The following is a 23,124-nucleotide window of genomic DNA, read 5'->3' as shown; positions in this document are numbered from 1 at the left end:
GTAATTGACAGCATTAGAAAGCATATATTTATGGTGGTTTTTGTCCTCTGTAGTGAACATAGATTTAAAAATAAATAAATAGATAATAGGGTAAACTATAGAGATATAGCAGCCGACGTTAAATAGTCGTGTACTGAAGTAACGCTGTTGACTATTTGAAGAAAATATTTAAATAGTGATCATGAGAGAGCTGAGTTGGCTATGCATGCTGCTAAAAATTTAATTGAAAATAATTTCCATGATTTGAAATTAAGCTTCGTCCATAATTTAAGTATGATTTTTTGCTGCTCACTCAAAGATAATACAAACGGTATCGACGAAAGTGTTACCTTTCAGCCATTTATGCCTACCTTAAAATATGGTTTATTATATTTTTGACCATATGGGAAACAATATGATTATATTTTTCGACCATATGAGAAACAATTATGAGTAATGCTTGATGACTTCATGATAAGATAATAATTTTCCTTGAACATTTAAAAATGTCAAGTCTTATTACATTATCCAAATATCTTTCAGTTGATGCCACTAAAACACTTGTGTGTTGATTAGTACTTTCAAGACTGGACTATTGTAACTCAATTCTGGCTGGTTCATCTCAACATCGACTCCAGAAACTTAAAAAAGTTCAAAACACAGCTGCTCGGATCATACTTAGAGGACCACGATCAGAGCACACCTCCCCGCTGCTTTGTACCCTACACTAGCTATCCATTCGATCCAGAATCAAACACAAAATTTGTTCTCTGTGCTACGTTTCACTGTCGGACTCTAGTCCAACATACCTATCCCATCTCACCCATGTGTACACACCAGCAAGATAATTACGCTCCTCTTCTGACAATCGTATACTCATTATTCCCACTATGAAAACAAAGTCATATGGACAGCGTTCGCACATTTCTTTGCCAGTCGCATTGCCTACGCGCGCAAACCCGGTATCCTCTCGACTAAGTTCGTATCCCCAACGAAGGATGAACATTGTCGTGAATTTTAGGCATTCGTGCTTGCAGACACGCTAGCATGGCCACTGACTCTCATCTAAATACACATTCGCCCTGTATTCCTCAGACAGAAATCGAGGCACATAGAAGTTAATAATAGTTAGTTACAAATATGCACCAGACAGAGCGGAAAGTGATAAATTACATGAATACGGAAAATAGATGTGCTAAAAGAAAACTATGTACAGGAATAAAGATTTAAAACAGTAGACGATACATTTCGTGGTGCTATCACGTGTTATTTGCGTTGCGTGATCATTGTATGTGTTTGTTTTAAAACAACAAATTCATAAAAAAAATTCTAAAAACACGTCTGTTTATTCAGAAATAAATAAATAACATATTTACAAATTAATAAATATTTCTTATCGAAATTTGTCCAAAAAGCTGATGGCAAGAAAAATCTTATAAAAGGTAGCATACGACACGTGGAAGCGAGAATGCACTTCACAAACTGACCTGGTGGCAAATAAATCTTATCAATAATTTAGCATGAAATGTACAACAGCCTGACAAAAAGCTTGGCTTACAAAGACGATGCCACCAAATTATTAAAAGACTCAGAACGTGCTAATTAATTCTTATCAAGCGTCGATGACCACTGAAGTCGAAAATACCAGAGTTGGTGCATCATCTATTATAGTTACTTTGATGTACAATTTTATTTTATTTTTAATTTAACTGGACGCATCATTTTCAGAACTAGAAATGCATGCACAAGCAAATGCAACTATTTGTAATTGCAATGATAGACTACAATGCGATAAACATGCATTATACCAGCGTTTCTTTGATCGACTTCTCGTCTTCAAAGGACAAATTTGTTTAAGCAGCGAATCTAATGCAGAGAGAAAGGCCACTTCAAATACATTTGATGAGCTCCATTTACTTCCCCTTGAGTCAACATTACATTTCTGATAGATCAATTATGATATATTATTGACATGAGATAGATCAATTATGATATACCACTGACACGAGAAAGAGAATCTGATTTGTATAGGTTTTTTTTCTTCTTGTCTTTAAATAGCACATGGACGAAGAATTCTAAACATCATCAAATGAGTCCTGGAGATTTGAAATACATGTACATGCACGCTCATTTAATTTGTTAATAGTTGAACCAGGACTTGTATGAACTACTTCCATCCATCCCAAAGGGAATGAAAACTTAAACCTATGATTAGTTATCAAACGTAAAATGATTTTCCCCTGCTTTTCCTTTCATTGTCACGTACATACAACCTATTCCTTTACCATAAGTATTGCGACTCCATTATGCCGTTGTCTGAAAGAGCTTGCATTCGGGTTAAATGAATACTAAAATAAAGGCTCGTGCTTGGTAACTGTATACAGTGACTGAGCAGGAAGGCAACTTTGGCCTTTAAAGCAAAGTTAAAGCGGAGACATTTCCGACCGGGAAATTGACGAGAAATGCGTTGTTGAATGAATTCATTGTTTTACAAAGCATTGCACGCACACGTGACTGGGGTTTTGTATATGCAGCGATGATAGGGCACAGTAACTCGAATTCTGAGATCCAAAACGTCCTTTCTCCTCTTCTGACAAAATATATGATATTAATATTTTACACTTAATTTGCATCATCGATCTACATTTACTTAGAAGTTTTCAAATAATCAAAATAACTACTTTCATTTTCGCTGTTGTTTGTCTTACATTCTACTTATGTATAATTTTATAATTTTTTTAATAAGGAAGGAAAAACCGGCTATTTGTGATATTTCTGTGCTATTTTTCTCGCTTGTGTAAGCACCAGATCTTAAAATGACTCCACCATAAGGGTACACAAAATGTGCATTGTACTATCGTTAGCTAGAAAGCCTCTTTAAAAACACGATCCCATTTAGAAGTTACAGCAGTTGAAAAAAAAGTACAAATAACATTGGATTATGAGATGTGCCGACTGTCATAAAGAAAATAAATTACAATGACACTTTTGACTTGTTACTGTTTCGAAGATTTAGATGACCTAGTCGTCGGATAGTTGTCCATAAATGTCTTAATTTTATTATGGACAGCTTCCTGCCTTTCGCTATTGATGGCTTTCTTAGTACTCAGGATCTGTTGTTTGTGTATGGCGCTTGTCATTGGAAGACCACGTTTCTCAGAAAGCTGCTTTTTCCACTGGTTCGCAGACATCGTGGGTCCTCCCAAAGTTATTAGCTGCGAGATTTTCCCCAGAGATGAGGAACCTTTCACGTCCATGAAAGAGGAAGAATTTGACATTGAGGATGCAGAAGAGAACATTTTGCTGTCCACAAGTTGCATTTTGATTTGTGACCTTAGTTGCCGCTGTAAGAGTCTAGATCCGGTAGCACTCTTTGTCTTAATACTATCATTGTCCCTACCGAATATCGACCTCCTACCATCGGCGTCTCCTGTTTGTGCTCGAAGAAGTTTTTTTGTTATTTCATTCGTTTCGTCCATCCATGCAGGACGTGGTGTCGAGACGCCGCTACGCATCCCTGAATCAGCCTCAGATTTGCTATCTTCCACATCAAGTCTATGTCCGTCTTTCAAAGAAGTGACTAGACCAAACTTTCTACTGACCGGGCTACTCTTCGGTCTAACAGAGGTAGCCACTGATGTAGTGGTAGACATTGTGTCTGCTTCAGATCGATTACGTGACATGTCCATCGCTGACTGGGGACGCAAAAAGCGTCTCTTTTTTCGACTCACAATTCTCTCCCCATATAAAAAGCAAGGATCACCTTTGTTTTCTTCGATACTCTCTCCATCAGACTCAGAATCTGGTCCCAGCCCCTCAGGACTGTGTCCACTACTAGCCTGTATAGTGTCCATAGTCATTGAAATCAAACGAATGTCCTGATTGGTTATTCGAATCTGATGAACTTTTTCTTTGTCCAATAGATCAAGTCTGGCCTTGAGACGAATCTGCTCAAGGTTATTAATTCTATACGCACGTTGTATCCGTGACGAACTGTAGCTAGGCATCTCAAAAGATGGCATCTTAGTTTGTTGCAAACTGTGCAGATTAGATCAATAACTTCTGGTTGATGTAAATAGATTCAAGATCTTTGATTTCCCATATGGCATCGCCATATATAAAGGATGTACTACTCGTAAGAGGCAAATGAAGTGCTCAGTATAGATTTTAATGAACACACATACGTTGATTCCGTTCATTTTACTTACATAACATAACATCAATACCAAAGCTGTTACTCATGATATTCAGCTTTGGATGAAGCCCGTGACCTACTTTCAAAACTCCATACCACTGTGGCCTAGAACCTGCAGCATAAAATATAGTCCGTCAAGGTGTTTATACCTGAAAAACATAATATTTCTTAGTTACTATAGCCCAGCTTATCAATGTAAATGCTGACCTTAAGATATTCCTCTCCGATAAAAGACCACTATGAGTAGGCGATACAATTTATTAGGATCTAGACTATGTTAACTACAAATGGTTAGAATATAAACCCCCTCTTTAAGAAGCAAGCTTAGGGAATGATGTCATATAATAGCGTAAGGCTTACGGATTTCATTTTTGTCTAAATCATGTAAGCTTTTCGTTGCCGTCATTAAAGTATTTGGATACTTCGTTCCACAATATTTGTAATTATAGTTCTTCACAACGTTCATCTTCAGACTCCTCGTCGACAGCGGTGTTTTCACATCATATAATCTAGATTTCTTAGTGCGCATTCAGTAGTCAATTTTCCAAGGTGTGAAGTCATTAGTCATTAGAAATGTCTTTGCACATATCGTTTTGAATAAGAAACTCATTTCTACTGAATTACATGTAATTTAAGAGCCGCCCTCCACGTAAAATTAAATGTACAAATTACCTACTCTGTGAGGTTTGTTAAATTTGACTGATCCAGAATTACACTTGCATATTACAAAAAAAAAAAATCCACTTTTAAATTGCAAATTGGACCATTCCAGGTTATTGTCACCAGAAAATCCAGTCACTAAACTGTTTGTGGTGAACGTGTCAGTCTTTATTTACGATTGATAAATTGGTTGACACTGGGTAATTATCATTAACTGGAATTTACTGTGCGATGAAAAGTAATTATGTATGGTGAAATGGAAACACGGCATTACTCAAATATACACTTGCATCATATTTAATACAATCAATCTTTGGTCGATGGATTGAAGTACTGGAGTTTCTTTGTATTGCAGGTAAGCAAGCATACGTGTAGATGTTGCCGTATAGTATTATCTTTAAATATTGCTTGTTATTCCCTTGATTACGCTGAGTACATGTAATAATTAGCATTTTATCATGTGCGGATTATCTCATTAAAAGCTTATTAGAAAGTATGAACCATTCTGCCTAAATATTTTGCAAACGAAATAATGTGTCGATTGCAAGTAGGATAGATAAATGTCAATTAGATGAAGAAAAATATTAGGTGATCACACATTTTTTCCAAAATGAGACAGCGAATCGTAAATGAAGTGATAGGAGAATAGAATATTTAGAATAAAATTGTAACTGCTCAAAAAAATTATCAACCATCCACCTCAAAGTGTATCCAGTAATTACCAAACAAGATCCCACATATCGTGCATATTTTATAGACAGCGTGTTATATTTACTTCTCTACATCAAAAAACCATTCGTTCCTAAACTAAAGAGAGTTAAATAAATACCAATGAAATCGAGATGAACGAGTTTCGATTTATTTCGGTCCAGTCTATTGCACTCTTCTGTATTAACGGCCAAGCACGCTGATAAAAATAAAAACTGATTAATTGGAAAAATTTATCTGCATTCTACCATCAGAAATTTAGCCTCTTACCATAAGTCCTGGAAGATATTGCTCCTTTCTCGAGATCCATTTCTTTCCCGATAATACGCTTGCTATCAACACCGTCCTTTGTATTCTAATGCTTGTAATATGTCAGTAACTTTGTTTTATTGTAGTATTTGTATTAGCGGGTACTATCAAATCTAAATTGTATGCCCCGTAGCAAGCAACAACATAGTGCCAAACTTATTTCATTCGTCACATACGTAATAAATCTTGTAATTTCTGGATACCGTTTTACTTATCAAAGGATTAGGGTTTTCAAATAAGTAAGATAATCCATTTGGATAATCTCAGTTCTGCCAATCCTTGTTCGAGAATTTATATAAATGTTCCTTTGTTTGAACTTGTCCCGACCTCAACATACACTTACGAGGTTTCTAGCTAACGAAAGCATTTTACGATTGCGTTATCATACCTGTCAAACTGACTGTGGATTTGAATGTTGGATTCCCATACAGAGCTGGACTTGGCTGAATAGTATTGACAATATTTTGGATTTTAGTAGCTAGAAAATGCGACTCCATGATCACCGCCACAGAAATGTTGGCATATTGAATTTTATAGGCTGTTTTTTGTGAACTTGTACCGTAAACTGCATTTTGAAGATTTAGAGGAAATGTAATACGCTAATAGGTAGATATTTTAGATTCTACAAAATATCCTATTGTAAAACAAATATGTTTTTACTTTCTTTTAAATACACGGACCTATCGTATTTGATTACCAGAAATATTTCTGAAAAACATTTTATAAATAAACGAGCAAGTTTAGTTTTGATATACGTATATTATAATAATATTGTAATGTAATATCCGTACTAATACTTTAAATATTACAGTATATAATATATTATGTTATATATATGGTAATAATATAATATAACATATAATAATATAATATAATATAATATAATATAATATAATATAATATAATATAATATAATATAATATAATATACATTTTAAACATGTCCATTTTAGCAATTATCGAACTGCAGACATTTGCACAAAAAAAACCTCAGTCTGTTGTTTGAAGTCTGCTTGCACGGTAATACAGAATTTGCGCACTTGTTTCCAGAAACCGTTGTGGTCACCAGGTCACGTGGTTTGTTAAATTGCTTGACTTTCCGTCGAGACGCAACACCATCAAGCAAATGATCAAACTGTAATGTCATTTTTTTTTGTAAATGAGAAAAAAGACATCTTCAAACCAATCGAATTTGACACTGAACGTGCGGGGAACGGATGCTCTGATCGCCTCCGCTGCAAAGGAAACTTTTATGCATTCTCGAAGATTTCCGAGTACAAACATGAAACTACAGTTTGGAGAGTCTTCAGGTATCACAAGGATACAGATAGAATTATACAACATTCAGGAGTTTTACAACGTTGATCCAACTTCTGGCTAGCTGAATATAAATGACATAAATATAATCGATGTTATCCTGACCAACTTCTCACAAGCCGAATATAGAATAAATAAATATAACAGACGTTATCTTGGACAATTTCTCGCAAACTGGATTTAGATAATATAAATAATAGCGAGGCTATATTGACCAACTTCTGTAATATATATATATATATATATATATATATATATATATATATATATATATATATATATATATATATATATATATATATATATATATATCTGAAAAATTGACTAATGTTATGTTATCTTGACAATCTTTTCGCAAGCGTAAATATAGAATACATAAATATAACCAATATTATGATGATAAAATTCTTGCAAGCTAAATATAGATGATGTAAATATAACCAATGTTAACTTGACCAACTTCTACGTTTTGTACCAGTGGGTCGGTTTCTTATTCAAAACGTTCTGAGAGCATGCGTCCTGCCATGGGTTCTGCTGGACTTTCGTATACTCCGAACTCCATAATATCGGCACTTAGCCTGGGCTCGGGCTTGACATGCACTATGCTGTAGAAGGTCACAGTAAGTAATGTATATGAAATGACGAGGAATCATTCAGTAAGATATACCCAGAGGTCTAAATTATGGAAGACAACTGAAACAAGATGGGGGGTGGTGGTAAGAGAATGATAATTGGATTTAAAAGATTTAAACAGAACCTTCTTCAACCACGGTAACACTGAGAAAAAAAATTAATGCATCTAACATGCCAGTGTTAAATCTCGTCAGAGTAGTCCTTTTGATCAGGAATTTGTCTAATGTAATAGTGAGGAAATCTGTTTATTGATCGGGGGTCTCGTGCTTTCAAAGCTTTGTCCAACATACACTAGTTGTGGGATTACTGAGGAACACAGTTTCATGTATTCAGAATTCTCTAACAACACGTTGTTTGACTAAATGGATTTATCGATCTTATACAGTCGTTTTAAAGATACTGTTTTCTGTTTTGTCATTTTTATCAGCCCCAACCCATCACTTATACCCTTTTCTTTTTATTTAGAAACAAAGATAAATTATCAAACTGTTTAAAAATTTTAAATTCTGTAAGTTTCTTGGAGAATAATTAGTCCTGTGACATGGTACGAAGCAAAAGGAATTCAGATTTACCTGTTCTGAAATAGGGACGAAGAAAATAAACAAAAGTACGTATTTGTGAGCTATTTATAGTGACATGTGAATGACTTTGTTTATTTTACAAAAGGCTACATTGTTAATCATAAAAATAACCATTGTAAAACTAAGCAAATTAGTATGGCGTCGATTCTAACTTGTTTTTTTCTTTTTGTAAATGCTGTGAGAGGGAGAGGGAGTTAGTTATTTTTATTTTAAAATTGATCTTGAGCAAATCATGCCTCTCCCAAGAACCGACCTAGGCTGGCCTGATCGTAGATCGAGCCTTTAACCCTTGGATTAAATGTCGGTAATTATGACAACTGAGAGAGAGAGAGAGAGAGAGAGAGAGAGAGAGAGAGAGAGAGAGAGAGAGAGAGATTTTTATTTTTAAGAAATCACTAGGCTGAAGTAGTCTCGACAGCTGGCGAAACCTCTCAGACAGTTGTTACTTACTGTTGTTGTTGTTGTGGGGTTTAACGCCATTTTTCAGCACACGATAGGCTATACATGGCGGCCAGTATTAATGGTGGAGGAAGAACCCGGAAAACCCCGGAAAGAACCACCGACCCACGAGAAGCTACTGGCAAGCTTTCTCACATGCCCACATTGGCTGAATCTTAGACTCGAACCGCCGCAGACAGAGGTGAGATGGCAGTGATCCGTAACGAAGAGCGCTTTAGACCACTCGGCCACTCGGGGCCCCCCGTGTTACTTACTAACTTGCGATTAACCATTAGAACCTTCTGAGACCTCGCATGGGCACACTCTCCAAGAACGATGGACTAAACAGATAACAGAGACTATCTGAACCTCACGTCCCTATAGATAACAGAGACTATCTGAACCTCACATACCTATCAGATAACAGAGACTATCTGAAACTCATATCCCTATCACATAAAAGAGACTATCTGAAACTCATATCACTATCAGATAACAGAGACTGTCTGAAACTCATATCAATATCAGATAACAGAAACTATACGAAACTCGTATCACTGTCCGATAACGGAGGCTATCTGAAACTGATATCCCTATCTGATAAGAGACTATCTGAAATTCATATCACCATCGGATAACAGAGACTATGTTAAACTCATATCCCTATCAGCTAACAGAGACTACCTGAAACTCATATCCCTATCAGATAACAGACTATCTAAAACTCATATCAATGTCAGAAAACAGAGATTATGTTAAACTCATATCCCTATCAGCTAACAGAGACTACCTGAAACTCATATCCATATCAGATAACAAAGACTATATGAAACTCATATCCCTGTCAGCTAACAGAGACTACCTGAAACTCATATCCCTATCAGATAACAGAGACTATGTTAAACTCGTATCCCTATCAGATAATAGAAACTATATGAAACTCATATCATCATCAGATGACAAAGACTATGTTAAACTCGTTTCCCAGTCAGAAAACAGAGATTACCTGAAACTCATATCCATATCATAAAATGCATCGTTGGTTTCCGACGTACCATTCAGGGCATTTTCCACAAAATCTACATGAAAAAGTATGATCAATTCATCTAATGTTTCTGTTGTTCGTAAGAAATTTATCATGAAAAGTTCCAGCTTTAAGATCGTCGGACTGACCTTAAATGCCAAATGAAGGTACCCGTACATACCACGTTAACGGCTGCAATCAGTCGAGACCCAGATTAGACTGGTATCCTATTCCAGCTTTAGCTTCGCGATCATGGCAATGCCAACTGCAAGTTTTACTATAGACGGAAACCAGTACAAGACCCAGGTCTGAATGCCATGCTGGTAGATCACGGTTAGTCAAAGCAGCTTTAGTCTCGTATAACCAAACTAATGCTGCTTGTTTTACTCATTATTTCAACCGAAGGGTATGCACTCTAATCTGTCAGCACATTATGCAACTATAGGTCTGGTTCTGTGCTGTTTGCAATTGTGCTATACACACAAGAGTAACAACATAATTTGGTTAAACAATGATGGTGAAACTTTGTTTGGCTGGACAAGCAGCATTCTATACATGCTGTGTACAATGTGTCTAACTTTAGAAAATGAGTTAGACATTTAACAGAATACTATAACTTGTAAGTATTCAACTAAGTCTGAGCATACATGATTAGTTGTAAGTGTTAATTACATAGCTATATCTGGATGACAAGCACATCAGTGATAATTGGGAATAATACAATACAGCCATATGTGTATGTATGTAGTTATGTATGTATGTATGTATGTATGTATGTATGTATGTATGTATGTATGTGTGTGTATGTATGTATGTAGGTAGGTACGCATGTATGTATGTATGTATGTATGTGTGTGAGTATGTATGTATGTATGTATGTATGTATGTATGTATTTTGTACTGGATAGCAAATGACTCAAAATATATTAAAATGTTTCCCACTGACAGGTAGAACTATTTAGATACACCGTTGACCTATTAAGATGATAGTTTTTGATGTTCTGCATTATATATAACTTTATGCCTTTATATTCCAAAACGATTGTCTAGATTTATTGATAGGTGGACCCTCTCTCACATAGCACTCAATGTTTACTTATGTTAAAATAAATGTTTACAATACTGACTTGACCTTTTCAAGCTTATCTGATTGGTACTTTAGCCATTGTCAAAAAGCAATGAAATATGATAGTTTATTATTCACATCAAACGTAGATTGACGTGCCTTTTCTAACTAATGAAAGGGTTTGAAAACGTAAACTAAAGTTTCAGAGTCATGTTTTTCTTTCCTTGAATAAATCGTCAGCCAAATATTACTTTCAATAAAAATACGAGGATCTTACACGCCTGTTAACCAACAACATGTTCAATATGTTATCTCTTGCACACTAGCTTGCTTCCTATTTGTCTCTCCATTCATCGGTCACTCTTATTAAGAATACAATGTATATGAAAATCCACCTGTATAAATATACGCATTTATATGCACACAATAAGAAAAACGGGTTAAAATATTATTTTCTTCTGATATTAAGTAATGAATATAAAATATATACCTTAGAATAATATAGGTGTATTTTATTTTACAGTCATGGTGATTTCCTACAACTTAACTTTTTCATCCTTTTTAAAAAGGTTATTGGCGAAGAAAGTTTCGCTTACATTCTAGGGTCGACACTCTTTCTAATTTTCCAACATACAGGTATGTTTGTCACACTTCATAGGCAAGCTGACCTTACGCATTACCTGAATTGGTAACACTTTCATTCGGGGTTATGTAACGTATTATACTGATTTGTTGGTTTGGAAAATAGGCAACATAGAAACTATTATACTAAATATATAAATATCCATATTATAAGAAACAAAGAGTCGATTATTAAGCAGATATGTGCAGGCTGCAATTCCTATAAAAATCAATCAACTCACCTGAATATTCCTACATAGAGCTGTGGTAGGAAAGTGTCCGTTATTTCTGTTGTTAATAACATAATTGAAATTTGAGTTACCTTCGGTCCGTATAACTCACTTTTGTATTGTTGACTTTTAAAATGAGTTCCTAATCGTTCATTGGTTTCTTTTTGACAGATATTCGATTATGTGTTTCCCAGTGATAACATTAAGGCCGATAGCGTTGGCACGGTATTCCTATCTTATCGTTCTATTTCAAGTTCAACTAACTGAACAAACACTACGGCAACTACTATATCTTGTTTTCCTCCTCATTCATGAACTGGTCGTTCAGTCTGATGATAAAAATAGTTTACACTTTTCTCAATTGTTCAAGTTGCTATAACGTGCGCAATCAACGTAGTCGAAGTTCTCTGCGAACTAGTCAATTTCGTCCAGGCGAATTATAACCACCCCAATCGATCAATTCTCTTTTCGCCAGGCATCGCTTGTCATTCGTAAAGATTTACTTGACGTATATACCCAAGAAAAGATCCCATCATATACCCAGGCATAGATTTAGCGACATGATTTTTTTTAATAACAATAATCAATGTACACATTAAATTATAGATTATCTCTCTCACCCACCCCATTTTATCCCTCTTATCCTCTTTTCCGTCTCGGTATGCACAATATATTTGAATTGTCCTTCCTGTATCTACTTCTGGTGAAAATCCCAATGTTTTCGAGAAAATTATAAACAGTAGAACTGTGGCATCAGCTTTGTGGGACTTTCTCGTTTTCTGATGTAGCTGATAGTTTAATATCTTACATGTATCTCTACGAGCGTCTTGTTCAGCATTCCAGTATTTGAAGATTTAGTTTTTGAAGTTTTACTGAAAATAAAACGAAATATTAAAATTAAGGAAAGATGTCAAAAATTTCTTAAAAATTGAATCAAAGTTGTTACGTGCAGATACAATTATAACATGGTTTGTTTAAAAATTGATTCTTATGGGACGATATATGGTACATACATAAATCAGACGACGACGATTGTGCATGAAAGATTTAATCTTACGGGTGTAGGTCTCAAGAAACGAACTGAAATTTAATTAAAGAAATATCTATAACCTATGCACTGCAACATTCATTATTCTGGAATCTAGATTTCAAAACACCGTAAACAAAGTAGAAATGTGGTCTTACGGTACATTACTAAAATCTCTGTCAACAGGTGCTCGCTCAAAAAGAGTTATATAATGAAGTTATATCATCCATATAATGAATGGTGTTTAATAACCCAATTATATAATCTATCTAAAATTGTTGTGGTGTGTGTTTAGATATCTTCACAGCTCAAAACGGAGAGTTTTATATGTCAACGAGCGAGTTAGATTTGAGTGCATATAAAATAAACAAGTTAGATAAACACATTTTTAATTTGTGTTTAGCAGCCATTTCTCACGGAATGTTCATGTATGCTTGTTTAGCATAAAGACCATATTTTTAGTCTAGTCACAATCATCTATCCATGTACTCGTATAATGGAAATTTTACTTGATAGTAAGATCAATAAATCATAAATATGACAGCTAGATAAAGTCTGATAACATTTAATAGTGGAGTAATCATTCTAGGAAGTTATTGTGACAATAAAAGATTCGGACCAAAATACGAGCAAACTTTATATCTTAAGGGAAGCTACTATATAATTGGTATATTGATATACAAAATCGGACATCATCACCGCCTCAGAAATGCAGTATGTATTTGATTATGTCAAATATTTCCAGCACCGGTTAATCGTATGTCGAAGAAATAGGACCAAATGTACTATAAACACATCTGTAATTGCTTTTTTTTTTATTATATATCCCTACGCCTAAAAAGCGTTGGGAATATTGTGATCACGTCCGTGTGTCCGTACCTCCATGTCCTCCAACACTGCGGGGTGTAAATTCACTACACTTGGTATATAGGTTACTGATGTGAAAACCATGTACATGATGATTTACTGTCTGGCTCCTCCCACAGAGGCGCTTTAAGGGGTCAAAAGCAACTGCATCTCCATTACCGAATACCTAATTTGAACAGCCGACTTTGTGCTACACATCAGATGTGTCCTGAAGGAACATTGTACTGTACCCAAAATTATATATATATATATATATATATATATATATATATATATATATATATATATATATATATATATATATATATATATATATATATATATATATAAAGAGAGAGAGAGAGGCTTTACAGAAGAACTTATACAAGACAGATCAGTCAATCAATCCATTGTCAATCAAATTTACTGGAACCCATAAGGACATGGACGTGAACGCAAAGAAAAAATATACTGCATATTTACGTTAACCATTTGTAGATTGTCGTATACCGTTTCAAATAATTTATTGATTATAAGGTCGTAGTATTCTCATTTTTCATTTTTGGACTGTCCATTGATTTCATTGTCCTTCTTTAATTTCCAATAATTGAAATGTCAACCTTGTGTTTAAATTTATAGATGTTTACTCAGGCGGAATATCGGTCATATGACGGGATATCGGTCATATGACGGGATATCGGTCATATGACGGGAACAAATATCGGTATTATGCATAAGTTGGGTAGATACATGAACGTTATGTACAACGAAAAAAAAAACAACAACATTATTTGCTGCATTATGCACTTTTAAAATATAATGATTCAACAATATTGTTAATATTTTCGCAGAAAATAGGCATCCAAACTGGTAGAGACTTATGGCACATACATTGAAAATATAAGTAAGTTTGAGTATTACTTTATATACACAAGGAAAATGTATATATGGTTGCTTAAATACTTGTAGCAGACTTTGACGCATTCATTCATTCATTCATTCATTCATGCACGCACGCACGAACACATGTACGCACTCACACACGCGCGCACACACCTACCTACCTACCTACATACATACATATATCATACAAATATATCCATATAACGATACACTCGATTAACTCATCCCATCATCAATGCAACCAACCTTTATCCATCCACCTAATCAACGAGTAAAAAGGTTACCCCTCTACTCTCACATCCCTCAACCTCAAAAGACATGCCTTACCTCGTAGACAGTCAAAATTTACGTTATTACTTTGGTAGATGGTCTCGATATCAACTTATTACAGTTTAGGTTACACCCAAGCCGTGTATATAGGAAAGTGTTCCAAACCTTTACTTATCCTTATACACCTCTCCAATGTTTGATGAGTGGGGTGTCGATCTCTGTACACTTGATTAGATTTATTGCCAGGTAGGTATCGATTTGCTTAGACGGAAGACATTACACAGGTATATTGAAATAAACCAATAATTTATATTTATAAATATGTGCTCTGTGTCTGTCCGACTTGTGTATTAAAAAGAGAAAACATGAATAGTGTTAGGAACAAAACAACAGGCGATTACCTTTCCTTTGGATTTAAGGATTTGCCTTATCAGATGCCATCGTTTGACATGAAGTCAGTCAGACAGACATACAGACAGACAAATTGATATAAGTTGAATAGGCAGACCCATCAACATAAAGACAGACTTAGAAACAGACACAAATACACACGAACTCCATATCTCGTGAAGCAGGCAATACTTTGAAAGTTGAATAAGAAATGATCCCTAGAAAATGGAATTGTTTTAATTAGCAATACTAGTTTGTGGGTAGGGCGTATTAAGAATGGACATCCTTTGTAAACTGATGATGAAAACCAATGTCCCAGAAAATCGCGAATCCGCCTATCCATCCATCCATCCATCCACCCACCCACCCATCCATCCTAATGCATTTCTAACGAGTTTAATGAAGCGTTTATCGGACAAGCAACACAGAACATATTTGAAAGATCATGCAGTATAGATACATATTGCCATAAACCTGTCATCGGTTAAGTTAACTGACTTAACATAAGTCTTCTCTCCAAGATCCCCAGATTTTGTACCGGCCCAAACGTAAAATGCATTAGAATCCCCTTTATGACTTTTTCCTTACATCCGCCAATCAAAGTTACAACAAGGCGCCCATGCCAGTGATGTGATGTGATGTGATTTTGATTTTTAACGTAGCTTTAACAATTTTTCAGTCATATCGCTACGATGTCTGCAATGTGGCAGTTTATAGTGATGTCTAGGACTGGAGCATCATGCCGCAGACATGTAGCATGATGTCCCACCCAGTCACATTATCCTGACACCAGGCCGACCAGTCCTAACACTAACCTCTTAATGCTGAACGCCAAGCGAGGCAATTGTTAGCACCATTCTTTTAAGTCTCTGGTATGACTCAGCCGGGGATCGAACCCATGACCTCCCGCGTCCGGAGCGGATGCTCTAACAACTAGGCCACCGGAGCGGTCCAGCCCATGCGAGAGGATAGTCATGTGGGGAAGAATGATTTATCAGTAACATAAATTCAAAACTTTCATTACCACAATACTCAAGATCCGACATACTTGTAATATTAGGGATTTGTCCAGAAGCGGCACAGTTGACCGCGAAGCAACGTCGCAAAAAAGCAGTGCAGTGTCATATCAGATCCTAAACAGCAGGTTGGCGATGAACAAGAGCGTTGCTATGGTATCACAGCTGCTGTCGGCACTGATGTTACAGTAAGATGACTCCAAGATCAGAAGTTTGGGTTAAATACACGTCGCGGTGATTTCTAAGATAATCGTGCAAATAGTCATATGGAATATGAGACAGGAAAAGACGCGGTGAAACTTCGTTCAAAGATGAGTCCAGATTTTATATTAGCATTACAGCGCACATACAGCTCCATGGTTAAGATGGCGATTGTTTTCCATGTGAATTTGAATATGTCACTTAATCCTGACAATGATGATGAATTAAAAATCACAAGCCCCTGGATTCAAAGTGGTTTTTGTATGATCTGAAATCGTAAAGACACCGAGACCATTAAGAAGGAAATCGACAAAGCTTTTGCAAAAGTTGTAAAAACATTAGAAAAATTGACCGAGGTAGGATCCGGATGGACTGATGACAGATATATGGTAGTTCAGCTTCATATAACAGCGTTAAAGACTTTTCGCGGGTCAAATTATATTCAGACGCAGCGTGTATTCAGCGGCGAGCAGTGATCAGTGTGGAAAAATTATGACAATCGATGGTTTGAATAGGTGCTTTTGTTTGCGTTGCAACCCACGAGTGATAATAAAGAGCATCCTAAAAAACAAAGCCAGTGCGTTGGAGAACTTAAGTTTGGTAACGTAGAATTTCATGTACAAGGCTACCAATATCAGTAAGTTTAAATCTGACTTTGATCTTAATGTGCTTGTTTGAAATAAAGTCCATAAAAATACATCTTCACATGGAGGCAGTATATTATTGAATTGCTATTGTTTCATGGTCATGAAGTGCGGTAGCATTACTTGTGCATGCAAGATTTTAAACGAATAGAATACCGGCAGAGTAAGAACTAGGGTATGAAATTTTCACGCAAAATGTATTTAGCACCCAACAACTATTCCCGGAACATGACTTTTACTGCAGTGGAATCAGTGAAAATCCGCGGTGTACAATTATGCCAGAACCTGACACAAACATTCAGAAATGTACAGTGGAGCAACAAGAAATGAAAGTTCCGTATGTCACGTATGTGGACTTTGAATGTTTAATTGTTCCTCTGGACGTCAACCTAGAGGTTAAATGCAACGCAAGGTGTTGAACAAGTCGCACGCCTGTTTTTCTACACCGTAGTCAGATGCGACGGAGCTGCCAATGTCGCACCGTAGCCAGGACTATGATGAGGTGTTTCTTAAATCGCTCGAGGTTACCGAGATATTGACAACAAAAGCTTTCCTTAACCTCAGACGTGAATACGAATCTGCGCAAACACAACGTTAATGAATTTGAAAATGACTTCTTTAAACTCATGAATTACGCTGTCTTTTTTTTGGGAAGACAATGGACAACTATTACAAACTTATCTGCATTGACCTGGTACGGGACAGTGAGCAAAATAAACTTCATAGGCTGATTATTGACCCGGAATATGAGTCCAGGAAGATTTTTGATGGAGGACTTATTGCCGTTCAAAGTAGAAATTCGAAACTGAAGCCTATTTATGTTATCCAAACTGCTAATGCGCACATTTCATTATGATCGAATTTCATTATGATCAAATCGCGGTACGGTGACAACATCAAAATGTTATACATGGATACTTACTCGTTGCTGAGGCATATTAGCACTGATGGAGTATACGCGACATCAATTGTGAACGAGTTTGACACCAGCGAGTCTCCGAAAGATTATCCACTGTTTAGTAGCACCAATAAGAAGGTCGTAGGAAAATTCAAGGATAAGTGCTCAGGTATGCATCCGAACATGTACTCGATCGTGATTGTTGGGTCCCAAAACATCAGAAAATCCAAAGAAGTTCCATGCGTGAATGTGCAAAAGGATCTTCAACATGTATGTGGAATATTAACATTAGAGATGTGAATTCTCACACACAGAGAATCTGATCCAGTCAAAGTAAAATCTGATGTGAGTGTATCGTTGCATTAACGAAAGAGTTTAACCGCTAGACACCAAACAGTGGATATTCCTCAATGGAACCATTTCGTACCGGCACGCGCAGATCCCAAAAATAGTTAATTGTCCACGAGAATGATATGCAATTCCTCTTGCACAAATACTCTACCAAGAGGCTTTGGTCCGCTCGCTGACAGTGCTAAACGGTAACGTGTACGTTACCTGAGAGTATCAATCTGATCAGAGATTGTAAATACATCAACGGACCACGGAGGGTCAGTAGCATGACGTCCGCCATCAAACTCCCCTGGTGCATACAAGTACCATACGGACGTCATTGTCTTATTTAACGCTGCCGTTTCTGGAATGACTCTGAAAAAAGAGTTTTGAGTCTCAGCCTCCTTTGAATTTAGTTGAAATCAATGAAATCAGGGGAATCAGACACGCTGGTGTGTTGGTTGCGTTTATCAAAGACTACGAATATGAAAAAGTCTGGCGATGAAGTGGGTGGAGATCTTATCATGAAGGGAAATCGAATCCAACTGATTTAAGAGCCCATTGATAATACTGATGATTAACAGAGCAATACGATGTCGTGGTTGGTAACACCAAATTGCCAAGAACTGCAAAGGTGCACGAGCCACCATGTCTAGTACATCACGCATTTGGTCGATCACATGCAGATATTAACTAGTTTATCCGGATATTACTTATTTATAGTGTAGACGACGACAATGATTTGGAAGAAACTGATACTCTCGAAGTTAAAATATTAGAATCTAATGATTGTTTATTCAGGTCAGATCCCAATGACAAGTCACTTAAACCTTTTTCGGTCGCAGACTCGTTACATGGGTTAAACACTGCGGATGAAGCGGTATTAACTGTCTTTGGCGTTCGTGTTTAAGACTTGTTATTACATACAAGTGATAGATTCTGACCGCGGTGATGAGGTTGGTGAATTTGTCGACAGGGTGTTGGATCGGCTAACCTGTGATACCAACATCGATGGTGATCTTGTTCCACTTGTCGACACATATCTACCTGAAAACGGTGTTAACCAACTCTCGTATACACATATCTACCTGAAAACGGTGTTAACCAACTCTCGTATACACATATCTACCTGAAAACGGTGTTAACCAACTCTCGTATACACATATCTACCTGAAAACGGTGTTAACCAACTCTCGTATACACTCTACACCGATGAAGCGGAGGTTATTGACAAATTGACCCCGGTTGCATTTCCTATTCATTATGTTGCACCAGTATTGTCTCACCCATGAAGAGAAAAAAATTGACTGTTATTCAGTAAGGACGCAGTTGTCAGTGAAACAGTGTTTGGGCGATTAAGAGAACTATCGTTTCAGAAACCATTCAGTGGCATAATATGCATGGTTTTATATGAATGCCAGGACCCAAGAACACACAATCATTAGAAATTTAATTATTACCTGGAAAGATATTTTCTATGACTCTATGACATTGAACCAGTAAAAAGAAATAATTGGTATAGTGAGTACGCATGTTTGAACAAGGCAAGATTGTCGAGCAATTATTCTTCACGATGACAGTATTGATAGAAGAACTATGATGGAACATCAAAGCTACCGACGAGAAAAAATATTCGAAGCAGAACAATAGCTGCGAGATGAAATCACAAAGACAAACGCGCTATTCGTCAAATATAAACGCGTGCGTTTGGTCCTAGATGTTATTTCTAAAATCGCCTTGACAAGAATCATTGGCTTTGATGTGTCAGGAATCACGAATACGGCGACTATAATAAACATACTATTTTGAATTTTTGTTGGAGTTATATTTATAGAAACTGATGCGATTAGAGGCGCTGGTAACATTTTCGCTACATTTACATTAGCGAATACGTGTCTATTCAGAGAATCTTGCGAATACTAGATGTGGATAAAATAATATCAAAAATGGAAGATAAACTTTTAGAGCTATTAACTAAGCGTATGATGCTTGCAACGATTTCAGTAGTATCTGGATGCTTTAATGTAAAACTCAAATTATATTTTATAGAACGTTGATAACGAAAAGAAAGCATACATATGCATTATAACTGAAATCCTAGAAGAAACGGAAGAGGATTCTTGTTTAGCCAGCTCACTTTTTTTTTTGGGTGGGGGGGCGGGGGCACCAGACAGACACCCCTCCCACACTTAGCCAAAGAGTGAAGTGTTTTATGTATTACTGAAACCCCCAGATATGTTGCTTTGTTTCCACTTTTAATAAAGAATTTGTTCCCAAAAAAAATTTGAATTTTTGATGGGGTATTTTAGTCCTAGTGTATTCTATAGGTTTGTTCTTCCGAGTTGGTTTCTGTCACCTGACTCGGAGTCCCTCTCCTATTGTTTTGTGACCTTGGCTGGAGGTCCCTATATCCCGTGTATGCTATCTGTGATTGTGCTATGTTGGTCGTGCTATTTCTATATTCATGTAGGGATAGCCACTTATATCAATTTTTTACCAGTTTTCTTACGATCCTTATATCGTGGATCTTGTGAATTCCCTTTAATTTGTTCGTTTTATTTCATTTTGGAATTTTGGCGAAGTAACCGTGTGATAATTTAGGGAAAAAAAACCCTACTGTTTTTAGTGTATGCTATAGATGTATGTCGTACTTCGCAAATCTATTTTTAGATACGGTAATCTGTGTTCGACGGAGTTCCATATTTCCTTTATTTTGTATACTTCACTCTCTCGAATCTAGCTACTTTATTTAATTATTTTATTTCTAAATATTTGCCAAGACATTTTATTTGCTCAGTTGGGGTATGTTGTACGGTATAGTGACCGTACAGTAGTTAGTATTTGTGATTTGGGTCTTCGATGCTTTTTGTTTGTTTGTACGTCCTGATATCCTCCCTGTGACTCTGCCATGGGCCTGTTCACTTCGCGTAGCGCCATGTGACATAGCCCCATGGCGTCCTCATCTCTTACTTTCCCCACAGGTGGTCCCTGTCTTTGGTCCTTGGTAGTACCTAAAATACTATATAGACAAAGTTAAAAAGATGTTAGTGTTCAATATAAAAAATGGATAAAATATAAATCACTGTATTTTTATTTTCCAATAACTATTACTTATTACTTAACCACAGGCACTCATTGTTGTTACGATGTAATTTGTAATTTCATATACTGTATTTTTTGTAAAGTTCCCATCTAAATATAGTAAATTTTGGTGTTTGTACGGATTTGTTCTTTTTTTTTATTTATTCTGTTATGGCTTTTAATCTGTTATTTTGCGATTTGTTACATTGCGTCATTACATGTGACTTTGAGAATGGTCCTATTTTGCACAGTGGACATTTCGGCGGTACTCTGACCATGTGCCGTCTCACTGCAACCTCTCCCGTCAATCATGCATTGTGCATGTATTTGAAGCAGAGGCTTTGGATTTTTAAGGAGCGTAGTTTCATCCAGTGCTCCCATGCCCTATCCCAGTTAACGTGTATATTTTCTTTTTCTACTGTACTTTTAATATTCTTTGTTACATCCTCTCTTATCCAATTATATGTTAAGTTTACGTCCCTATCCCATGGCTCTTTTTGGTCTCTGTATTTTAAAATTAACTCTTTGATATTCCTCCATTTCCTTGGAATTTCTAATTGTTTAATCAATTTATTGTTTATATATATATCCTCCCTGTTTCTTAGTGAGAAACCATAACGGTATATATAGATACCTTCCCATGGACTCTTTAGTTCTGCTGTTAATCTCTTAAACCTATTTAAAATATTGGAGGCTTTAAGTAGTACGGGGCTGGGGAGTGCTACCCCTTCCCTCCCATGGCCTTATATAGGGTTTCTTTATTTATGTAGTGTAATTTAAAATCCCATATATAATCTATTATCATTTTGTCTATTTTATTTAGTGCTATATTACTAAGATCTGTAGATTTTAAGATATAATTTATGTGTGAATGCATATATGTTTTCGCCACCTGTACTATCTCCATAAGACATATTGGCGTTAGTTCCCAGATTTCCACATTTCTTTTTATTGCTTCTTTTATCTGTTTGCAGTTTTCCATTTCTTCACCTTCCCCAAAATATATTCCCAATGCTTTGACCTTTCTCCTGATTAAGTGTGGGGGCAAACCTGAGTGGTTTCCTCTCCAGTTCCCTATTTTAAGTATTTCAGTTTTGTCATGATTAATTTGAGATCCTGACGCTTTTCCAAATTTATCGAATTCCTTGATCAGGTGTTTAGAGGAGTTTTGATCCTTTATAAAGTTTATACAATCATTTGAATGTTGCAGCATTTTTACTTCTTCTTTTATATTTGGTATTTTGATACTTTCTATATCTTTATTAAGTTTAATGCTTAATCTTAGTATTTCAACTGCTATTACATATAATAGCATAGACAGTGGACGACCTTGCCTCACCGATCTTTTAATGTCAAATTTACCTGTTTTTGCTCCATTTACCTGCACTCTTGAGGTTATTCTGTTGTACAGGATTTTAGTCCATTTTCGAAAGTTGTTTCCAAAACCAAAATTTTCTGCACTTTTTGTATATAATTATGTTCTAATCTGTCAAAAGCTTTTTCTTGATCAAAAAGTACCATAGCAGCTTTTTGTCCACTTTCATTTATATATTCAATAATTGTTTTGATACTTAGTATATTATTTTGTATATCTCTACCTTTGGGACCACATGTTTGCTTTGTATTGATTATTTTCCCCATTTCATTTTTTATCCTATTCGCTAATATTTTGCTTAGTATTTTGTAATCATTGTTTAGGAGGGAGATGGGCCTCCAATTTTTTAGGTCTTCCCTATCTCCCTTCCCTTTATATATTAG

The 23,124-nt window shown here is 36.0% G+C and overlaps 1 protein-coding gene across 2 annotated transcripts; it reads right to left on the bottom strand.

Moving 5' to 3' along the window:
- Positions 1-1,302: 1,302 nt before the first annotated feature.
- Positions 1,303-12,174, bottom strand: LOC149772457 (uncharacterized). Of its 2 annotated transcripts, none has more exons than XM_089947795.1 (2): positions 11,773-12,174; positions 1,303-4,323 (listed from the first exon to the last, which is right to left on the bottom strand). In XM_089947795.1, exon 2 carries the CDS (start codon positions 3,999-4,001, stop codon positions 2,976-2,978), a length of 1,026 nt encoding a protein of 341 aa, XP_089803921.1. In that variant the 5' UTR covers positions 4,002-4,323; positions 11,773-12,174; the 3' UTR covers positions 1,303-2,975. The 2 variants fall into 2 exon arrangements, with proteins under 2 accessions (XP_089803921.1, XP_089803922.1); XM_089947796.1 differs by lacking the exon at positions 11,773-12,174 and adding an exon at positions 5,813-6,571.
- Between the last annotated feature and the right edge of the window lie 10,950 nt (positions 12,175-23,124).

The sequence above is a fragment of the Sinohyriopsis cumingii genome, unplaced genomic scaffold, assembly GCF_028554795.1.
Source record: "Sinohyriopsis cumingii isolate HCF-2022 unplaced genomic scaffold, ASM2855479v2 utg001473l, whole genome shotgun sequence".
In the NCBI taxonomy this organism is placed as follows: domain Eukaryota; kingdom Metazoa; phylum Mollusca; class Bivalvia; order Unionida; family Unionidae; genus Sinohyriopsis; species Sinohyriopsis cumingii.
Note: the sequence above shows the minus strand (reverse complement) of the source record. Positions and strands in the feature narration are given on the sequence as shown.